The sequence below is a fragment of the Gallinula chloropus genome (assembly GCF_964237585.1).
Source record: "Gallinula chloropus genome assembly, chromosome: 23".
Lineage (NCBI taxonomy): Eukaryota > Metazoa > Chordata > Aves > Gruiformes > Rallidae > Gallinula > Gallinula chloropus.
This window is the reverse complement of record NC_140108.1, coordinates 1,837,872-1,857,152: the sequence shown is the minus strand read 5'-3', so window position 1 is coordinate 1,857,152 and position 19,281 is coordinate 1,837,872. Positions and strand designations below refer to the sequence as shown.

The 19,281-nt window shown below is 53.4% G+C and overlaps 3 protein-coding genes across 3 annotated transcripts; 2 read left to right on the top strand and 1 right to left on the bottom strand.

Annotated features, from left to right (window-relative positions):
- Positions 1-4,378: 4,378 nt before the first annotated feature.
- LOC311200272 (solute carrier family 2, facilitated glucose transporter member 1-like) lies at positions 4,379-10,271 on the top strand (the record flags this gene model as incomplete). The annotated part of the gene is made up of 9 exons (XM_084274473.1): positions 4,379-4,447; positions 7,546-7,706; positions 7,872-8,112; positions 8,453-8,615; positions 8,695-8,882; positions 8,996-9,100; positions 9,186-9,287; positions 9,588-9,791; positions 10,074-10,271. The coding sequence occupies 9 exons, from the start codon at positions 4,379-4,381 to the stop codon at positions 10,269-10,271; spliced, it is 1,431 nt and encodes a 476-aa protein (XP_084130599.1).
- A 5,052-nt stretch (positions 10,272-15,323) lies between these two features.
- Positions 15,324-15,689, bottom strand: LOC311200330 (feather keratin 3-like; the record flags this gene model as incomplete). Its single annotated transcript, XM_084274536.1, has 1 exon — positions 15,324-15,689. The coding sequence occupies one exon, from the start codon at positions 15,687-15,689 to the stop codon at positions 15,324-15,326; it is 366 nt and encodes a 121-aa protein (XP_084130662.1).
- A 1,514-nt stretch (positions 15,690-17,203) lies between these two features.
- On the top strand, positions 17,204-17,569 carry LOC311200423 (feather keratin 3-like; the record flags this gene model as incomplete). The annotated part of the gene is made up of 1 exon (XM_084274650.1): positions 17,204-17,569. The coding sequence occupies one exon, from the start codon at positions 17,204-17,206 to the stop codon at positions 17,567-17,569; it is 366 nt and encodes a 121-aa protein (XP_084130776.1).
- Positions 17,570-19,281: the final 1,712 nt, after the last annotated feature.

Sequence of the window (19,281 nt, the reverse complement as noted above, 5' to 3'; positions counted from 1 at the left end):
TGCCAGGCTGTGGGCAGAAGATACAGCCAACCTCTGACCAAAGAAACAGAAATGAAGAAGGAGTTTGCCAACCAGGCTTTATATAAAGAAAAGTGTGGGTGGGATTATGTCCCAGAGCCTGTCTGATGGAGGGGAAGGGTACGACTGCTGAGCCAATAGGTGAGAGGGTATTTGTAGAGCCGCTTCAGCTGCCTTGGAGGGAAAAGTTCACGAGTTCTGAAATCCCTGTGTGGAGCAAATGTTAATAGCCCAAGAGTTGCAGTGCAAACCAAGAAGTGGTTTGACACCATTTGTGTCCGTTTTGTGTCCTTTAAATGGAAACATGGACACACTTTGTCACTCCTGGAATTGCCCAGGTGTGTGTTAGAGCTGTGGCTTTAGGTTCTGCTGTCTACATACCTGTGGGACAGGTGATGGGCCTGCTGTAAATACCTGCTAGATACAGACAGGGATTGACTGCCAAGCTGTGGATGGTGTCGTATCAGCAGAGCTTAGAGCAGTACCTCTGACACAGCAATGGAGATAAGCATGACATCTTAGTGAGTGAATCACAGGCAGGATTTTCACACAATGGTAAAAGACAAATCTTGTTTGAGGTGACTCTCCACATGCCTCAGTTTACCCATTTGTGTTCTGGTTTCTTTAATGTTCGTTTCCCAGGGAAATGAACACACAGACAGGAAATATCTTTGCTTTCTCAGATGCCTTACCAGCCAGCAGGTTTGGGAACTGTTAGGCTTAAGGCAGTAGATCCAGAGGCCTGAGCTCTGTTCCCAGTGCTGCAGCTCTGTATTTACCTGTTTTCCTAGATGGAAAAGAGGACAAATACCTGTTCTTGCAAGCTGCTTTCAGCTCCTAAAGACAGCCAGCAACAAAATCCCCAAGTACTCGTGTGTATCTAGAAGATGAGGCTCCCCCTTTGATTTTTATTCTGTACACATACAGTAAAGGGGACATGACACAGAAGTTATTCCCACTGATGCGTTGTTATCAGATGCTCTACGTTGAGGCAGAGGTACAGAAAGTAGAGCCCAGGACACAGTAGGGAAGCTTCAGCACTGGACTTTATCTCCATTGCAGCCTTCCAGTCCCTGAAGGGAGCAGAGGAACAGGAGGGGAATCAACTTGTTAAAGGGCAGAGACTGGCAGGACAAGGGGGATGGAGTGAAGCTGAAGGAGGAAAGGGTTAAATTGGATATTACTGGGAAGTTCTTTGCAGAGAGAGTGGTGAGGGGCTGGAACAGGCTGCCCAGAGAGGGGGTGGGTGCCCCATCCCTGGGGGTGTTCAAGGCCAGGTTGGATGGGGCCCTGGGCAACCTTGTGTAGCTCCAGGCCTGGAGGTTGGTGTCCCTGCCTGTGGCAGGGTGTTGGAGCTCTGTGATCCTTGGGGTCCCTTCCAACCCAGACCAGTCTGGGATTCTACGATTCAGCAAAGTGCTGGAAGAAATCTCTTTGGTGATAACCCAGCAATGCCTTTGAGAAGTGAATAATGCTTGACTTTGAAATGAAAAGATATATAAGGAATGTGGAATTGAGATTCATTTCCTTTGGAACATACCGAATTCACCCATCTCTTGCAGTTCCCCCCCCTGTGTTTGCTGTCCATGCCTCGCTGTTAAAATTACCAAGAGAGAACTGCCAGTTCAATAACCCTGAACAACGGGGTGCACTCACACTGCTGAGTCCGGGAGAGATGGACAACCCTGTGCCTCAGTTTCCTCATTGGTAGAAGGGGGCAGCCATCATTCCAGAAGTCACCTGTGTTTTTAGTGTCATCCCACGTTTTAAGCAGTGAGACTGGGCAGTAGGGAGCACTGCCATGGAGGCTGAGTGAGAAGGCAAACCCAACACTGATAGGCAAGGGTCATCAGTGTTTCTACCAGAGTAAAAAGGGAATTTGGTGGCCTGAACCTCGAGGGAAGAACCTCACCTATTGCTACTACATTTGTCTATTTGCTGACCTGGGTTAGGGGGAATAAAAAGATTGTATATTGCAGAGAAAATCAGTTTGCCCTGAACTTTAGCTACATTTTTGGAGCTGACAGTTTGACCTATATGACTCAGAGAATCATGTGAGTAGGAAATCAGGACGTCAAAGCTTGTTTCCTGTTTGCACATGGATATTGTTCTCTATACTAAACTAAGAATGGCACAGAGAAATGCACATTAATGCTTCCTCTGGACTCAAATAGTAACATTTCACCCATAATTTGTTATTACAAGGCTGTGGTAGTAAAGCACTGTTGCAATACTACTGACTCTTCCAAGTAAAGACAAGTCAGTACTTGGATAAATCCTGAATAGAACATTTTAATTGAAGATTAAGATTATGCAGATTATCTGGAATATGGTGCTTCTTTCTGCAGATCAGTACTTCAGCTCAAAATCCCAAAGATTTTTAAAGGTACCAGGGTCAGGATTTCAGGGTTCAGCCAAAGAGCTGCCTATGGAACTACTGTAAGAACTGATAAGTACCCTGGCCACAGCCTATGATCATTCATTTTATTTGTCCCTTACAAATTCCCTATCTCCTTTATGTGGAAATATATTTTTTCCCCATTTTCCTCTTAATTGCTGTGCAGCACTGAGCATCTATTAAGGATGTGACCTCAGTCCAACCTAGTGATTCTGTGACTCTGTGAATTCCACCCATGGTGTAAGGGCCCCGTGTTCTCTGAGCAGAGCAGGATCAAATGTGGTGATATAAAATAGAGAGACTTCTTTTTGTTTGCAGACCATCTGTCACTGCATTATAACTCTTTTGCAGAAATGTTTGGGGAGCTACAGTGCTCACAAACATGTTTTCAAGGATGCAGATTCTCCTTTAGCTTGGGCATTGTACCCGTCTAACACAGGCCTGGGATGCTGGGAGCTGATTGGAACAGCAGATTGTCAGTGTGTGCTGACTTCTAGTGGTTTAAAAGGCAGATTTCTGGATCCCAGGAGTAAAACCAAAGATCCACACTCAGCAGTCAGGGCAATTTTCAACCAACGTTCTGTTTTGTACAGACAAAGCTGTACTGGCATCCTTCTACCTACTTAAAAATCACGTAGGCACCAGACATCAGATTTGGTTAATAACAGGATGACTGAAACGAGCACATTACATGCAATTCGTGTTATTGAAAGACCCATCACACATTACTACATTAAACCCAGTGAAACAGAACTACTTGAAGACCAAAGCTTTCTAAAGCATCCTCCTGAATGTGCAGTTTCTCTCAGGTGACACACAGTGCACCAGAACACACCAGTATTTATTTCAAAGGATAAACCTAGACTTGAAGTATCAGTTTGACTCTGAAAGCAGCCACACAAGTAGGGGCCTCTCCCATGAGACCGATCTGTTCCCTTTTCTCAGAATCACACCACTTGAGTGCTGAACAGAAATCCTTCTTGTCTTCTATTCTTGTCAGCCACAGCCAGCAAAAGAGAAAAGCAGACCTTGTCTTTTCCTACACACGGTTGGTAACACAGCTCTCTGCAACCAGCCACAGCAGTTTGATTGCTGAGCTGCCAGGGGGTCTCTGGTGCTTCCAGGCAGCCTGGCCATCAAGAGCCTGCTCTGCAGAGCCCAGCCCTCTCCCATAGGAGCCCTGCAGAGGCACTGGGAGAGCAGAGGATGGTGCGTCTGCAGATGTGCAGGGTGGCTGCAAGAAGAGGCCTTGGGGCCTCCCTGCCTCCCTGGACACAGTGCACTAGGAAACCAGGTGCCATTGTCCCTGCCCAGCCATGCATCATATGATGTCACCAGCCTCTCTGGGGCTGTGGCACTGGGCCTGCACACACACAGTACCTGCTGGTGCTGCTGGTGGTACCAGTGGAGTTGGTGGTGGTGGTGCTGTGGCAGTGGTGCTGATGCTGTACCAGTGGTGCTGGTAGAGTCAGTATTTTTGGAATTATTTTTCATGGATGCCATAAAAAAAAAATCAAGTTTTCCCTTTTATCCTGCATCTTCATGGTCACAACCTTATGAACATCCCTTCTCCTCTTGCTGCTCCCTGGGGAGAAGCACTGGGGGACCCTTTTGATGGGAGGAGGCACAGCAGGGAACCCAAGTTCCCAGCAATGGCTTCTGGCTGAAAGAGGGTAGGGTTAGGTTAGATATTCTTATAAGAAATTCTTTACTCTGAGAGGGGTGAGGCACTGGCACAGGGTGCCCAGAGAGGCTGTGGGAGCCCCATCCCTGGAGGTCTTCAAGGGCAGGTTGGATGGAGCTTTGGGCAACCTGGCCTAGTGAAGGTGTCCCTGCCCATGATCTTTAGGCCACTTCCAACCCAAAGCTTTCTGTGATTCTATGATTCTAAGCTTAACCCCTCTTTTAGTTGGGTTTTTTAACCACCTTTTTCTGCAGATGATGACTTGCCTGGTGCTCAGCATGGGAGGAGCGTTGCTGGGTTCCTTGCAGTTGGGCTACAACACCGGTGTCATCAGCGTCCCACAGAAGGTGAGTGTGCACCAGGCAGCCTCACCATCGTGAAACTTCACCTTCCCCACGCCTGAAAAACCTGTAGCCACTGCCCACCCAGCTAAAATAGTGCATCTCCTTAGGCAGCTCCCTGCCTGCAATGGGATTTGTGAGAGTTATTCATCTCCTGCCTTCCCAACAGAATTAGTTTCCTCCTCACTTAGTGTTTTTACCAGCAGTGCTGGCAGGATGCTCTCTGGGTGGGACTGATGTAACTTTTAACCTCAGCTCTTTATGAAAATCTGGGAGCTAATTAGAGTTTGAGTCACCTTGAAGCAGGGGAAATCACTGCTCCTACGGGAGATGTGCATCCTAGAGTGTCAGGGGCAGGACATCCCCAGGAGGAGAGAGGGGCACCTGGGGTGGGGTGCACGCAAAAGGCCATGAAGAGCTGGAGGTGTTTGCTCCTTCCTCAGCACAGTTGCAGGGGCCAGGATGCTCCAGCAACTGGTAGGTAACGTGGGAGCACTGAAAACACTTGTTTCTCCTAAAATTACGTTGCTTTTTGAGGTGTTAAAAGACTTGGCAATGTTAGCTCAGAAATGCTGTGTGGTGTTTGCAGTGTGCCCTGGGCAAATCCACCCATGACAGAGCAGGGTCCCCAGGAGGAGAGATGTGGCGTATTGAAAGTCACAGACTCACCCTGGGGTGCAGCAAAGACAACTTTAATAACAACTGAGCAAACTCTTCTCCCCTCGATGACTGACACAGCAGCCTCGAGTCTTTCTGTCTGCACCTTCCTTAACAGGACCTAGCCCACCCTGCCACCTCCCTGCTGAACCCCCCACAAGTTTACATGCTTACAAAGCCCTCTGCCTCATGCTTTAACTGCTTTTCCTCTCGCTCCCAGGGCTTCTCCCCAACAAGCAAAGCTGTGTCTCTGTTCCAGGGCTGCTTCATCTCCCTGAGAGGGGCAGCTGGGGTGGGCTGCACCCAAAAGGCCATGAAGAACCAGAGGTGTTTGCTCCTTCCTCAACACAGTTGCAGGGGCCAGGATGCTCCAGCAACTGGTAGGTAACGTGGGAGCATTGAAAACACTTGGTTCTGTCAAAAATATGTTGCTGTTTGAGGTGTTAAAAGACTTGGCAATGTTAGCTCAGAAATCCTGTGTGATGTTTGCCCTGGCCAAATCCACCTGGGACAGAGCAGGGTCCATCTCCTGCTGCACCAGAGCAGAGCATCATTGAAGCCTCTGGGGCACCATCCCCAAATGATTAAAACCACTGAGACAGGATTCACCCCACCAGAGTTTTAATTCTATTATCTGAAAAAATCTTGCCTCAAGTGCTGAAAAAACTCTTGAGAGAGAGAAGACCCCATGCAAACACTTCCTAGACCCCATCAGCATGGAAAGAGCAAAACAAGACATGAATTGCTTTTATGTGATGTATTGAGCAGAGAGATGCTGCTCTGGGTGATGTTGTCAGGGACTGCTGAACCAGGGTCTTCCCTTGGGGCTGAGCTCCAGTTCCTACAGACGCCACACAGAGCAAGGTGTCCCCACTGATGGGTGCTGCCTTGGTTTCTCTCATGCTGAGCTCTGGGGCTCAGGCCAGGGGTAGGCTGTGCATTTTAGGGATGAGTCAGCCAGCAAGTGATGCAGAACTGACAGGGGAAACAATGCAGGGTGCCTTCTACAGGGGACAGGGTGGGTGATGGCCTGGCTAGTGGGTGCTTTGGGCATGGGGATTCATCTGTGTGTGGGGTGGGAGATGCACTGAGGTGCAGCATTGGGATGGGAGTGCTGCATGGGGGTTGGGGTGCATTGGGATTAGGATGCATGGGGTTGTGGGACCGGGATGCATCATTTCACTGGCTGCAGTGATGCAGCAGCTAACCCATGGCCTCACTGCAGGCTCGTGTCCCCTGTGGGGTCCTCAGTATCATTCTCCACACTGCCAGTTCATCCTTGTGAGCCTGGGCGCGTTCAGCGTGCTGAACTATGCACAAATCAGGAGATGCACCAGATGTCCAGGAGATGTCCAGTCGTGTCCCATGAACTGCCATGGCCACACTTGACGAGTTTTTATGAGAACTGTCATGGCCAGGTTAATGAAAGTGCAGTTAATTAAAGCAGCAGAGGCACAGGCTCCTTTGGATCACCGGGATAAGTGCACTGCCTGCAGAGCATGTGCAAATGCCAGGGGTGTGAGTAGCACAGCCTGGCTACAAACAGCAGTAGGAGATGTACAGTGACTCTGTATTTTGAGCTTCACAGGGAGGCACCTGGCACAACCGAGAGTTCAAACCTTCCCCAAAGCTCAGGGGGGAAGAGATGCTCAGCCCATCGGCTCATCCCAGAAGTCAGACCAGTGTGTGATGGGATCTTCCCTAACATCTGCTCTCCCTTAAGCTGTTTTGCATCAGTTTTTACCTTTGAGATGGAGCCTGAGTGACTCTCATCATACGTGCCTTGGTTATGACCGGTGTGAAAGTCTCACTTGGCGTTGAAAGGCGCAGGCTCCCAGCAGTGCAGAGCGCGGGCTGTGATGGGTGGTCTCAGCTTGGAGGCAGGTGGCTTTCAGGATGGAGGTATTGTAATGATGTCATAATGGGCTAAGTCCAACAGAAGGATCAGCCTTCTGTCAAACACAGGACAGGCTTTGCTACCTTGGCTCAGGGTAGCAAATATGCAGCTTGTCATTCCGTTTAACCTTCAAGTTCCTATATTATCACAGAGCTTGGCCGCGGTCGCCACTCCGCTCCACATTCCATGCAGCTATCTCAGGGTTAGACCATCAAGCTCCCCTGACGTTACCAACCTCCAATATTGCCTTGGAACTTGGTGCAAAAAGGATGTTTGGCATATCAGCTGTTCCTCACCCTGGAATCTTTCTTGAATGCTGAACCTTTAAAACGGAAACATTAGTTTAATTTCTAAGTTGCTTCCAGCAGCTGTTCCACTCGAGTTGCAGCTGAGCCACCAGCTGGGCAGCTCCCAGCTCCATGATGCACCTCATGAGCCGTGCTTGCCAGCCAGGGGTCTGTAGGTGCCCAGGCTATTCGTAACACTGGTGGCACAGGTGAAATGGGGATGGTTTTAACCCACAACTTGGTTTCTCCACCCTCTTTTGCAGGTGATTATGGACTTCTACAACTGCACCTGGCTGCACCGATACAATGCAACCATCAGCCCCACCACCCTCACCACGCTCTGGTCCTTCTCTGTTGCCATCTTCTCTGTTGGGGGCATGTTTGGATCCTTTTTTGTGGGGATCTTTGTTAATCACTTTGGACGGTGAGCACTGAGCATGGTTGGCCCTGTGGTGGACATCAACAGGGAGTTTGCGCAGCCTGACCCACCCCAGAACCCCAGGGACATGCTGCTCCTGCCAAGAGCTGATGTTTGGTTCTCCAAACACCTGTAGTCCTCACCAACCTTCTTCCTTCCTTCCTTCCCCAGGCTCAACTCCCTGCTTATGTCCAACGTGCTCACCTTTGTGTCCACCCTCCTCATGGGCTTCTCAAAGATGGCTTTCTCCTTCGAGATGCTCATCCTTGGCCGCTTCATCATCGGCCTCTACGCAGGCTTCATCACAGGTTTTGTGCCCATGTACATGGGTGAGATATTGCCCACTGCACTGCAGAGCACATCAGGGACTTTCCACCAGCTTGGCACTGTCTTGGGCATCCTCACTGCACAAGTAAGTGCTGGAGAACCAGCTCTGTGTATGGGTTACCCATCTTAGATGCAGATGTTCATCAGGGAATGGGGTTTAGTGCAGAGTATGGTCTGGGTTGTGGGTCTGCAGAGCCCTTCAGGTGGAGCTGGGGCTTGAGGTATGGACCACAGCAAATGCAGGGATGCTGAGATCTCAGGGTTTGGGGTGGGCAGCGTAGTGACAAGATGTCTGTTGGCCATCTGGAAGCAGCACAGCTGTCCTTGTGCCTCTGGTGGGTGTCTAAGCCTGCAGTGCACCCACAAGGAGTGGAGTTGGGTCCAACTGTAGCTGGGAAAAGGGTCTCAATCTCGCTTGTCCTCAGGTGTTTGGCTTGGACTTTATCATGGGAAGCGACTTGTATTGGCCACTGCTCCTGGACCTCATCTTTGTCCCTGCCCTGCTGCAGTGCATCATCCTACCCTTTGCTGCTGAGAGCCCCTACTTCCTCCTCGTCAACTGCAACGAGGAGGAAAAAGCCAAGAGCAGTGAGTGACCCCATCCTTGAGCTCATCCTGTCACACAAGAGGGTCCTCAGTTGCTCCTGACCCCACCTCTTCCCCTTAGTCCTCAAGAAGCTGCGGGGCAGAGCAGACGTCAGCAGCGACCTCCGGGAGATGAAGAAGGAGAGACAGCAAATGATGAGGGAGAAGGCGGTCACCGTGGTAGAGCTCTTATGTTCCCCCATGTACCGCCAGCCCATCCTCATCACTGTTGTCCTGCAGCTGTCCCAGCAGCTCTCAGGGATCAATATGGTGAGTTCTGGGGGGACCTGGTTGATGTGGGTCAGCTTGTTGCATGCAAAGCTTGGGTCGTGCTGGATCCTAGACCTGATTCATTTCCTCATGATCTGTCCTTGCCCTTGTAGGTCTTCTACTACTTCACCAACATCTTTGAGAAGGTGGGTGTGAAGCAGCCTGCCTATGCCACCATTGCCTCTAGTGTGGTGAATACAGCTTTCGCAGTCATTTCGGTGAGTTTTGGGCTTGCCAAGCTCTCAGCAGGGAAGCTGGAGTGAAGGGGTTGGGGATGCACTGATGGATGTTTGTCTCCAACAGTTCCTCGTAGGGGAGCGAGCTGGACACAGGACCCTCCACCTCATCGGCCTGGCGGGGATGGCGGGGTGTGCGGTGCTCATCACCATCACCCTGAAGCTGCTGGTGAGCAATGGGCATTGAGGGGGGACAGGTGGGCTGGGAGGAGGTCCTGTGCACCACCCCTCACTGAGGTGGCCAGGAGGAGGATGAAGTTTAGTTGGAGAAGAGAAAGGACTTATCCTCCTAGAGGTGGTGGTTGAGCAGTCCTGCTGCCCAGATATCTCCTGAGGTCCCAGAAATCCAGTCTCCAGTCTGGAGAAACCTCATGGTTTCTCTGCCAGCACAAAGCTTGAGTCTGGGCTGGCCAGATGCTTTGTCCCCCATGACCATACCAACCTTCTCTCTCTCTTTCCCTTGAACTAGGACCAAATACCCTGGATGTCCTACCTCAGCATCGTGGCCATCTTTGGGTTCACAGCCTTCTTTGAGATTGGACCAGGCCCTGTTCCTTGGCTTATCGTGACAGAATTGTTCAGCCAAGGCGCTCGTCCTGCTGCCTTCGCTGTTGCTGGGCTGTCCAACTGGACCTCCAACTTCATTGTGGGCATTGGCTTCCAGCACATTGCGGTAACTGTCTCCTGATGCTTTTTGGGGGAAGAGGAATGGGGAACTCCAGCCTTGCCTTGTGGTGTTTGCATCACTTGATGTTTCTTGAGCCCTAAAACCTGGGCTGGGAGGGTTTGGTTGGGTGGTGCCCTGAATGAGCAGGGAGTTGGAGAGTTGGACGTGGGAAGCCTTGGGGACCCATCCAGCTATGCAGGCAAAGGAGGAACCAGGTCTTGGCTGCAGGTGTGGGTGGTCACTGGAGGATCCTTCATTCAGCCCGTCCTCCTCCCTTCTCTTTCCCAGGAACTCTGTGGCTCCTATGTCTTCATCATCTTCACAGCACTGCTAGTCCTCTTCTTCATCTTCACCTACCTCAAGGTGCCAAGGACGAAGGGTCAAACCTTCAACGAAATCACCTCCAGTTTCCATCAGGGAGGTGCACACTGGATCAATAACGTCCCAGATGAATTCCAAAGCTTGGGCACTGGCTCCCAGCCATGACCTCACCGCAGCTCCACCAGCTCGTCCCAGAAACTCACCTTCCCTCCTGAGTCTGGGATTTTATTCTTTTGTACAGAAGCCAGGAAGGAGGGAGTGGGGTGCCTGGGGCTCCTGCCTGCACCCCTCTTCTTGACCCCCACTGGTTTATCCAGGACAGACTGACCTATTGGACGATTGTGATTTAATTGTGTAAGCTGGTTTAGTGCCCAGGGAGGGCAGCTCCCATTTTTAGCACTGCGATGGGTTATTTTAATGAGGAATCATGTAGCAGAAGTTGAAGAAGAAAGATAAATCATGTAAATTGACTAAATCTAAAATGGAGTTAGTTTTTAAAGCAGCCTCATTGATTTCAAGGCCCCAGTGGGTTCTCAGGTGAGGATTTCCCCACCCTGGGGGAGGACCAAGGATGGAGCAGTGGGACCCCTGCACTTGAGAAGGTCAATATTCTGCCGCAGGTGACAGATCTTCATCTCCTCCGGTGGCTTCTCCTCTCCTTTGCCTGAATTTCAGCCAGGAGAGGGAATATCACTTGTTTTGTTTGTTTAAGCTCAGAAATATTTAGTCCCAGACACACCAAATTCACAGATCTACATCCAGCTCCTGCTCTGTGTACAGACTGGAAGATACTCATCCGTATTTCCATTCAGTGGTGGTTGGCAGATGTTGAAGTTCCAGCGTTTATGATTTGACAAGCAAAGGGCTGTAAATATCTGTGGGGTACATGACACTGCAGCATGTATCCAGAAAGGTACGGGGATGTGGGACATGAAGGGCCACCCTGGAACAGAGACATGGCTGTGCTTGTTGGGGGGAAGCCCTGGGAGCCAGAGAAACAGCAGTAGAGCACGAGAGGGAATGCACGGGGTCTGGTAGAGATGTACATTCATGTGGGGTTCAGCAGGGAGGCAGCAAGGGTGGGCTCTGTCCTCTTAAGGAAAGCATAGACAGCAAGATGCCTGCCAGGCTGGAGTCCAACAAGGTGGGACAACCTCTTGTGTGAGAAAGGTGTGGTTCTGGTGTTAATGAAAAAGTACTGAAACCTGCCTGTGGTGTCAGGCATTGAGAGGGAAGAAGAGTTTGCTCAGCTGTTATTAAAGTTGTCTTTGCTGCACGCCAGGGCAAGGCTGTGCCTTTCCATACAGCCTGGCTTGTTTCTGTTCCTGAGACATCTCTTGGCCCTGGGGTGCACGTGCTGGAAGTGGCTCCTGTAGAATCTGCCCAGGCTCCCAAAGAATTCTTTGTCTGCCCAGGGCGCTTCCCCGCGCCACCATTTCCATCCCAAGCCTTTGCCCATCGCTGCTCCTGTGGATGCTCAGCCATATGCAATGATAATATTCACACCATCTTTTACCTCGTTAGACAACTCAGAGCGGTGACACCGAACCATCAGCCTGGTCCTGCAGCTCAGCCTGGCTGCTGAGTGCCCCGGGGGATTACTGTTGTGATTGAGCCCGCAGCTCCAAATCCCCCACTGCAGTGACCCAAATCCTCTGCACCCTGAGGTGCTGTGCCAGCAGGTCGTGTCCCTGTCCCATGGAGATGGTCGTTCCAGCTGGGGAGTGACCTGCTGAGGGTGGATGTGTCCATCAGAATCTCCTGTAGCAGCTCCTGGAGATCTCCTACCCATCTGCCATGGGGCCCTGGTGCACCCAGACAAAGCCAAGAATTTCCCTTTACCAGCAGCATTGATCCTTTCCAATTGCTCAGGTCCCAGCTTGATGAAGCATTTAAAAAAAGTTACTTGACTCCATCCTAATTCAGGGAGGCAATTAAATGCGCTGATAAACCCTCCTCAGGTAGATGAGACTTAAACATAGGCTTAAAGCTCAGCTGAACTCAGCTCTTTGCATCAGGGCAAGTTTCCCTTCACCTCTTCCCCAGTTCTGCCAGGATGTTGCATGTTGCTCACTGCACAGACCATGTCCTGCCTTGCTCCCCTGGGGTCCCTGCCAGCCCTTCTTCAACCTCCCTTGACCTGTGCTCTGCCCATGAGAGCTGCGGTTTGGGAGGGTGTTTGGTGGAGGTCTGCAGGCAGAAGCACGTGACATGAGGAGCTTCTTCCACTTGGCATTGGCGTCAGAGTCAATGGGATGTCAATGTGCTGGCAAGCTCTTGGCCACAAGGAAATGACATCTCCATTGGGATGGAAGCTCTGACTAGAGCTAGCTGGCTTTTTTATCCTTTCTCTGAAGACTTTTTAAAGTCCCACACGCTTTTTTCTTGGGCCCTCCTGCACCCAAGTTCTTCCATGAGCAGAACAAGTGAGTCCCACGGTGCCTGGAGCTATGAGACTCCCCTAATGCACTGCAAAAAGCAGGAGGGTAGATTTGGAGCCACAGGGGCACTGCACAGAGCTGCAACCATGTCCTGAGGAGCAGGTGTCAATTACCCAAGGTAGGTGTGCAAACTGAAAGGCAAACTGAGGAAACCAGCAGTGAACACACTTCAGCTGCTCTCAGCTTCTGGACAGACTGTGACGACATAAGAGGCTGTTTGCTTAATGATTAGATAATGATTTAGGCAACACGTGGTGGTTGTGCTTTTGTTTCCCACCGTCCCACCGTTGTTCCATAACAGGCTGTGGATGTTGAGCAGCACAGGAGAATGAACCGATATCAAAGTGTTTCATTTTCCAAGGCTTTGAGACAGGGAGGGACAAATCTGAAAAGATGGTGGCAGCAGAAAGGACCTGTAACGCTTTTTGTTTGCAGCAGCCTTAGCTAAACACAAAACCTCGTGTTGGAAAGCCTGGTGTTAATTAACTTTAACAAATGACCAATGGTTTCTAGGGACTCTTGATGGGGCAGCTCTTGCACCAAGTCAAAGGCTCTCACCCCCACCTCTCCAGCCTGGGATGAAAGAGAAAAGACAAAGCAGCTGTCAGGAATTTGACTTTTCTCAAGGGATAGTTAAACTCTCAGAATCAGAGAATCCCAAACTGACTGAGGTTGGCGGGGCCCTTTGGAGCTCATCCAGTCCCACCCCCTGCCAGAGCAGGATCCCCTCGAGCAGGCTGCATCCAGGATCACAAGGTTTGAATGTTGCCAGAGAAGAAAACTCTCCAACATCTCTGGGCAGCCTGGCCCAGGGCTCTGCCACCCTCCCAGGAAAGAAGTTCCTCCTCAGGGTCAGGTGGAACTTCCTGCATTCCAGTTTGTGTCCACAGCCCCTTGTCCTGTCCCTGGGCACCACTGAACACAGACTGACTCTTCCTCCCAACCCCACCCTTCAAGTATGTATCAGCACTGAGAAGATCCCCCTCACTCTTCCCTTCTCCAGGCTAAACAGATCCAGGCTCCATCCGCTCAGCAGGTGACCTGTACAAGCTGCTTACAGGAGGAGGAAAGCTGCCAGCAGGTATCATATTTAGGATCCAGTGGCACAGACAGAAGGGATTACTAACCCCACTTCTGCATGCTGAAGATTGTTACTTCCCATCTAACAGAGCAGCTCATCTAAACATTCACACAGGTATGTGTGAGGAGAAAATCTGGTTGTATTGACTAAATCCCTCATTTCCCTTAGTAGCTCTTCCAGGCATTACACATTCTCACAATTCTAAAGCTTTGCTTTTTTTTCTCATATGAATTTGTTTCTTTGTGTCTTCCAAACACAGACACACTCCAGCTTTCTCTGATATAATGAAAAGCCCATTAGTAATCACAGAATGACAGAATCCTTTGGGTTGGAAGGGACCTCAAAGATCACCTAGTTCCAACCCCCTGCCATGGCCAGGGACACCCTCATTAGACCAGGTAGCCCAAAGCCCCATCCAACCTGACCTTAATTTCTATTTCCAACTCCCAAAACACAGAAGAAATTTCAGCATTTGAGTGCTTAGCCCAAACAGAGACAACTGATTTCAGGGTGGTTACTGCTCAGCATATCCTCAAAGTCGATAGTTTCAGGGGCAGAGAACTTGGCACACTGAAATTAAAAGTCACGTCTGAAATTCTGGGTCATAAAATTACAGGGCTAAAAATTCAAAACTGAGTTGCAGGGTCCAACAGAGCAAAGCTACATGGACACCGTGGTACCTCCAGGGAGCTGGGCCCAAGGACAGACATGCACACAGCCTGTGTATTCTTCCACTGTCACGACTGTCCTGATGTGTAAACTCCTGGATCTTTTGCACAGTCTTTCCCCCTGAGAGCTGTGTTTTCTCTGGAGGGTGGGATGGATCACAAAGAAACCTGAACACAGGTCAAGGGTGTCAAGACTCATGTATTCCTGTGTGGTGGTGTGGCCATGGCAGCAGGCCAGGCGCACACCAAAGCTGCTCTATCACTCCACTTTTCAACCCAGTATCAGAAGAGAAAGAGGAGAATAACAGAAGAAAATATAGGAGAGGCTCAGCAGGAGAGATAAGGACAGGGAGAGATAGTGCTGCAATACCTCCAGGGCTTTTGGCACAGCTGTGGAGGCACAGAGGGGCTGGAGCTGTGGTTGCCATTGCCCCAGGATGGCACCAAGACCCTGGCACAGACCCGATCACAGCCTGGCAGCCGGCAGGTCTGACACACTGCCCCAGGCTGCACGTCCTGCAGGCAGGTCCCTGGAGTCCAGTTGCGGGACCTCGTGTGGCCAGAGCTGCCAGGGCTGGGGCTCTGGCCACGGGCAGCTCAGCCCGGCTCTGCTGTGGCTCAGAGACTGGCCAGGCCCAGCTGGGTGGCAGGGGGGAAATGTGCAGGCTCAGGGAGCCCCTGTGGCTCCCAAGGAGTCTCAAAGGAAAACCAGAGAGGCAGGTGTTCGATGCAGGATTGTTTCATTGCCAGGGCACGAAAGGCTCAACCAGAGAGAAGACACCTATGGCAGAGGCAGGCAGGTTGTCCCCCCCGGGCTTCAAGAGAGCTGCTCCTTCAGGCTTCTCTCAGGAGGTGGCTGCTGCAGGGAGAAGCAAGTGCCCCGTGGCACAATGGTGGAGTCGTGCAACTGGGCGCAGGCAGGAGCAAAAAGGAGGAGAAGTGGCGTAAAGAGAGGGGAAGGAGGGAGGAAAGGAGAGGAGGTGTGAGGTTCACAACCCTTGGGATCCCTGGGAGCTTTGGGTGTGGTCTAGCAGGGCCCACAGGTGTCCCAGAGCTTCTTGCTGTAGCGGGGCAAGACGCACGGGCTGCAGGCGGGAGCAGCGTAGGGTCTGCCAAAGGTGCAGAGGCCCCCTGAGCCCAGGGTGGCCCCAGCGCCGTAGAGGCCCCCCAGCCCCAGGGAGCCCCCAAAGGCGGGTGCTCCGGAGGAGCCCACCACGGCTTGCTGGGGGAAGGAGCTGAGGATGGGGCCGGGGAAGGTGACGACCACGGGGGGCGGCTGGATCAGGGCTGACGAGTCGGGGCACTGCCGCGCGCACAGCTCGTTGCAGCTCTCAGCGATGGGCTGGGGGACGGCGACGCCGGTTTTCGGTGGGCACAGGTCGTAGCAAGACATCTTGGAGTGAGAGGGCCGAGCCTGAAACACAGGGCCCCAGGACTGGAGTCATGGGGCTGGAGGAGATCCCCTGGCCCAGCAGTGCCCTGTTCCTTTTCCCAGGCCTGTCCTACAGCTGGAGCGGCCAGAGCCATCACCTTGCACCACGCTGCCTACCTCTTGCCCTCTAACCAGCCAGTCCTCGCAGCCCGGAGCTCTTCACACCCCTCTCCTTGCCCTCTCTGGGCACACAAGCCCTCCCCAACAGCCTATGTGGGGTCTGGATCTGTGTGTCCAGGACCCAGGCTACCTGGGCCCTCCCAGCCTGCTGCCAGCACGCCCGCTGCCCACAGAGCTGTCCTGGCCACGGGAGCTCTCATGCTGGGCCCTGCCAGAGGAAACCAGGACCCACAGGCACCCACCCGCCCTTTACCTGAGCACAGCAGAGCAGAGCAGAGCGAGGCAGGAGCCGCGGATGCCAGCACTCACCCAGGGCACGGCTTTTATGCTGGGCTGGCCAGCGCGGGGAGGAGCTGGGCACGCTGGGGGCACGTGGCCATAGGCGGCCAAAGCCCGACTCTTCCCACCGTGTCATGGGGCTGTTTTGCTGACGCCGATTCCTCTCCAGCCCCAGCCCGCTCTATCAGCCCCTGCAATTACCCGGCTCGGACACCTGCCAGCTGACAGCAAATGGGCCAAATGAGCCCCGCTGACTTTTCATTATCTGGCTGCGTAAGAGGGCGAGCAGCGTGACACAGGCTGACTGCAAGCGCCCTGCGTGCCACAGCTCTTCCCCGAGGGCTGGGTCTCGGGGCGGCCCCATGCCTTCCTTGCGGCCCAACAGGCAAAACCAGGGTCCTGGCACTGGCCAAGAAAGCTGCCTGGCAAAAGCTTCCTGCATGCCAGCGCCAGCATGACTTATGCCGTGTGCCTATTATCTGCAGAGGCGCGAGGTGAGGCAATGGCAAATCAAAGGCACTCCTCACAGGCCCTGCCCGCTCAGCACCAGGCATCACTCGCCAGCCCAGCAGGCTGGAATTGGCCATTGACGCTGGCGAGTCTGGGGCAGAAAGACCCCTCGTGCTCTTCCCCAGGTACAGGACAAAAGAGGCACCGAGCCCACCTGGTCTCCTTCCAGCCAGTGTGCAGCCTCAGCAGGCAGAGCCTGCTGCCATTGAGCCCACCAAGCAGAAAGGGGCCGAAAGCCTGGCAAGCGGCACGTGCTGGTGTGTCCCGGGGATGCTGACTCAGGGAGGGGCAGGAGCGGGACAGCCTTGTCATCAGAGTGGGCAGGTGGGAGTGCCGCCTCTGCACATTGGCCCAGGAGGTGCTGAGCAATGGCAGGGCCACTATAAAAGCTCTGCCCACTCCAGGCTCTCCCTACCGCTGCTCTGGCCGCCTTCTCCTCAGAGAACAGGGTAAGTCTGCCAGCGCTTCTCCTGCTGGAGCTCTGCTGCGGCTCTGGTCCCTGGTCCTCGGGCTACTGTCCTACAATCTCTGCCCTCTTGCAGAGCACCCACCCATCTCACTCCAAGATGTCTTGCTACGACCTGTGCCCACCGAAAACCGGCGTCGCCGTCCCCCAGCCCATCGCTGAGAGCTGCAACGAGCTGTGCGCGCGGCAGTGCCCCGACTCGTCGGCCCTGATCCAGCCGCCCCCCGTGGTCGTCACCTTCCCCGGCCCCATCCTCAGCTCCTTCCCCCAGCAAGCCGTGGTGGGCTCCTCCGGAGCACCCGCCTTTGGGGGCTCCCTGGGGCTGGGGGGCCTCTACGGCGCTGGGGCCACCCTGGGCTCAGGGGGCCTCTGCACCTTTGGCAGACCCTACGCTGCTCCCGCCTGCAGCCCGTGCGTCTTGCCCCGCTACAGCAAGAAGCTCTGGGACACCTGTGGGCCCTGCTAGACCACACCCAAGGGCCCCAGAATCCCCCAAGGCCTGTCAGTGTCACACCTCCTCTCCTTTCCTCCCTCCTTCCCCTCTCTTCACGCCACCTCTCCTCCTTTTTGCTCCTGCCTGTGCCCAGTTGCATGACTCCACCATTGTGCCACGGGGCACTTGCTTCTCCCTGCAGCAGCCACCTCCTGAGAGAAGCCTGAAGGAGCAGCTCTCTTGAAGCCCGGGGGGGACAACCTGCCTGCCTCTGCCATAGGTGTCTTCTCTCTGGTTGGGCCTTTCGGGCCCTGGCAATAAAACAATCCTGCACCCAACACCTGCCTCTCTGGTTTTCCTTTGAGACTCCTTGGGAGCCACAGGGGCTCCCTGAGCCTGCACATTTCCCCCCTGCCACCCAGCTGGGCCTGGGCAGTCTCTGAGCCACAGCAGAGCCGGGCTGAGCTGCCCGTGGCCAGAGCCCCAGCCCTGGCAGCTCTGGCCACACGAGGTCCCGCAACTGGACTCCAGGGACCTGCCTGCAGGACGTGCAGCCTGGGGCAGTGTGTCAGACCTGCCGGCTGCCAGGCTGTGAGCGGGGCTGTGCCAGGGTCTTGATGCCAGCCTGGGGCAATGGCAACCACAGCTCCAGCCCCTCTGTGCCTCCACAGCTGTGCCAAAGGCCCAGGGAGAGAAAGCAAAGTGGAGGTTTCCCTTTAGTCTTCCCTATCCCCTTTTCCTTCCCTTTACTCTTCTTATCTCCTCTTTTTTCTTGTCCTCTTTTCCTCAGTCCACTTCCCCTGTCTCTTCTTCTTGTCCATCCCTTTCCTTTACCCCTTCTCTCTTCTCCTTCATTTTCCATTTCCCCTGCCCTCTCAGCCTTCCCCTTCCCCATCTCACCCCCAGCACAGAGCAACAGGCTCCGTGCTCCTTGGATCTGTGCCACAGACTTTAAATCACAGACGTCACAGGGGGTTCCTGTGGGAGGAACCTTTGCAAGGCATCTTCTCATGCTGCTGCTGCTGCCTCAAGCAGCATCCCCCAGAGCCAGCTGCCCAGCACCACGTCCAGAGGGCTTTGCACAGCTCCAAGACGGAGGCTTCCAATGTCCCTTGGCCACCTGGGCCAGTGCTCGGTCAGCCTCAGAGAGAAAAACTGCTCGGGAAAGCTGACGGGGAGCCTCGGGGGTTTCCCTTTGTGTCCGTGGATTCTTGTGCTGTTACTGGGCATCTCTGAGAAGAGCCTGGCTCAGCCTTTCAGAAATGTGTGTGGCAATTGAAGCGACGGCCTGAGCCTCCTCGGGGCCAGGAGGAACAGCCCCAGCACTCAGAGGATCTTCTCAGAGAAGACAAGCTACCTGTTCCTCAGTGGTCTGCGTGGCCCTTTGTTGGACTGTCTGCAGTAGCTGCACATCCCTGGGGAGCCCAGCACTGGACACAGCACCGCAGGGGTGGCAGCGCCAGGGCTGACCAGAGGCCCAGGTTCCCCTCCCTGCACCTCTGGCCACACTCCTGCACATGCAGATCAGGACAAGGCTGGCCCCCTTTGTCCCAGAGCCTCTTGCCTCTCATGCTCACGGTGCTGCCCCCAGGACCCGCACAGCCCTTCCTGACCAGCTGCTTGAGACCTGTCCTTGTCCTCCCTCCTCTGTGCAGATGCCCCAAATGCTGCTGTGTTTCTGTGCAGCTGTGGGACCTTGTCCCGCTCCCGGTGTGAGAAGGCCAAGCAAAGGAGCACTGCCAGGG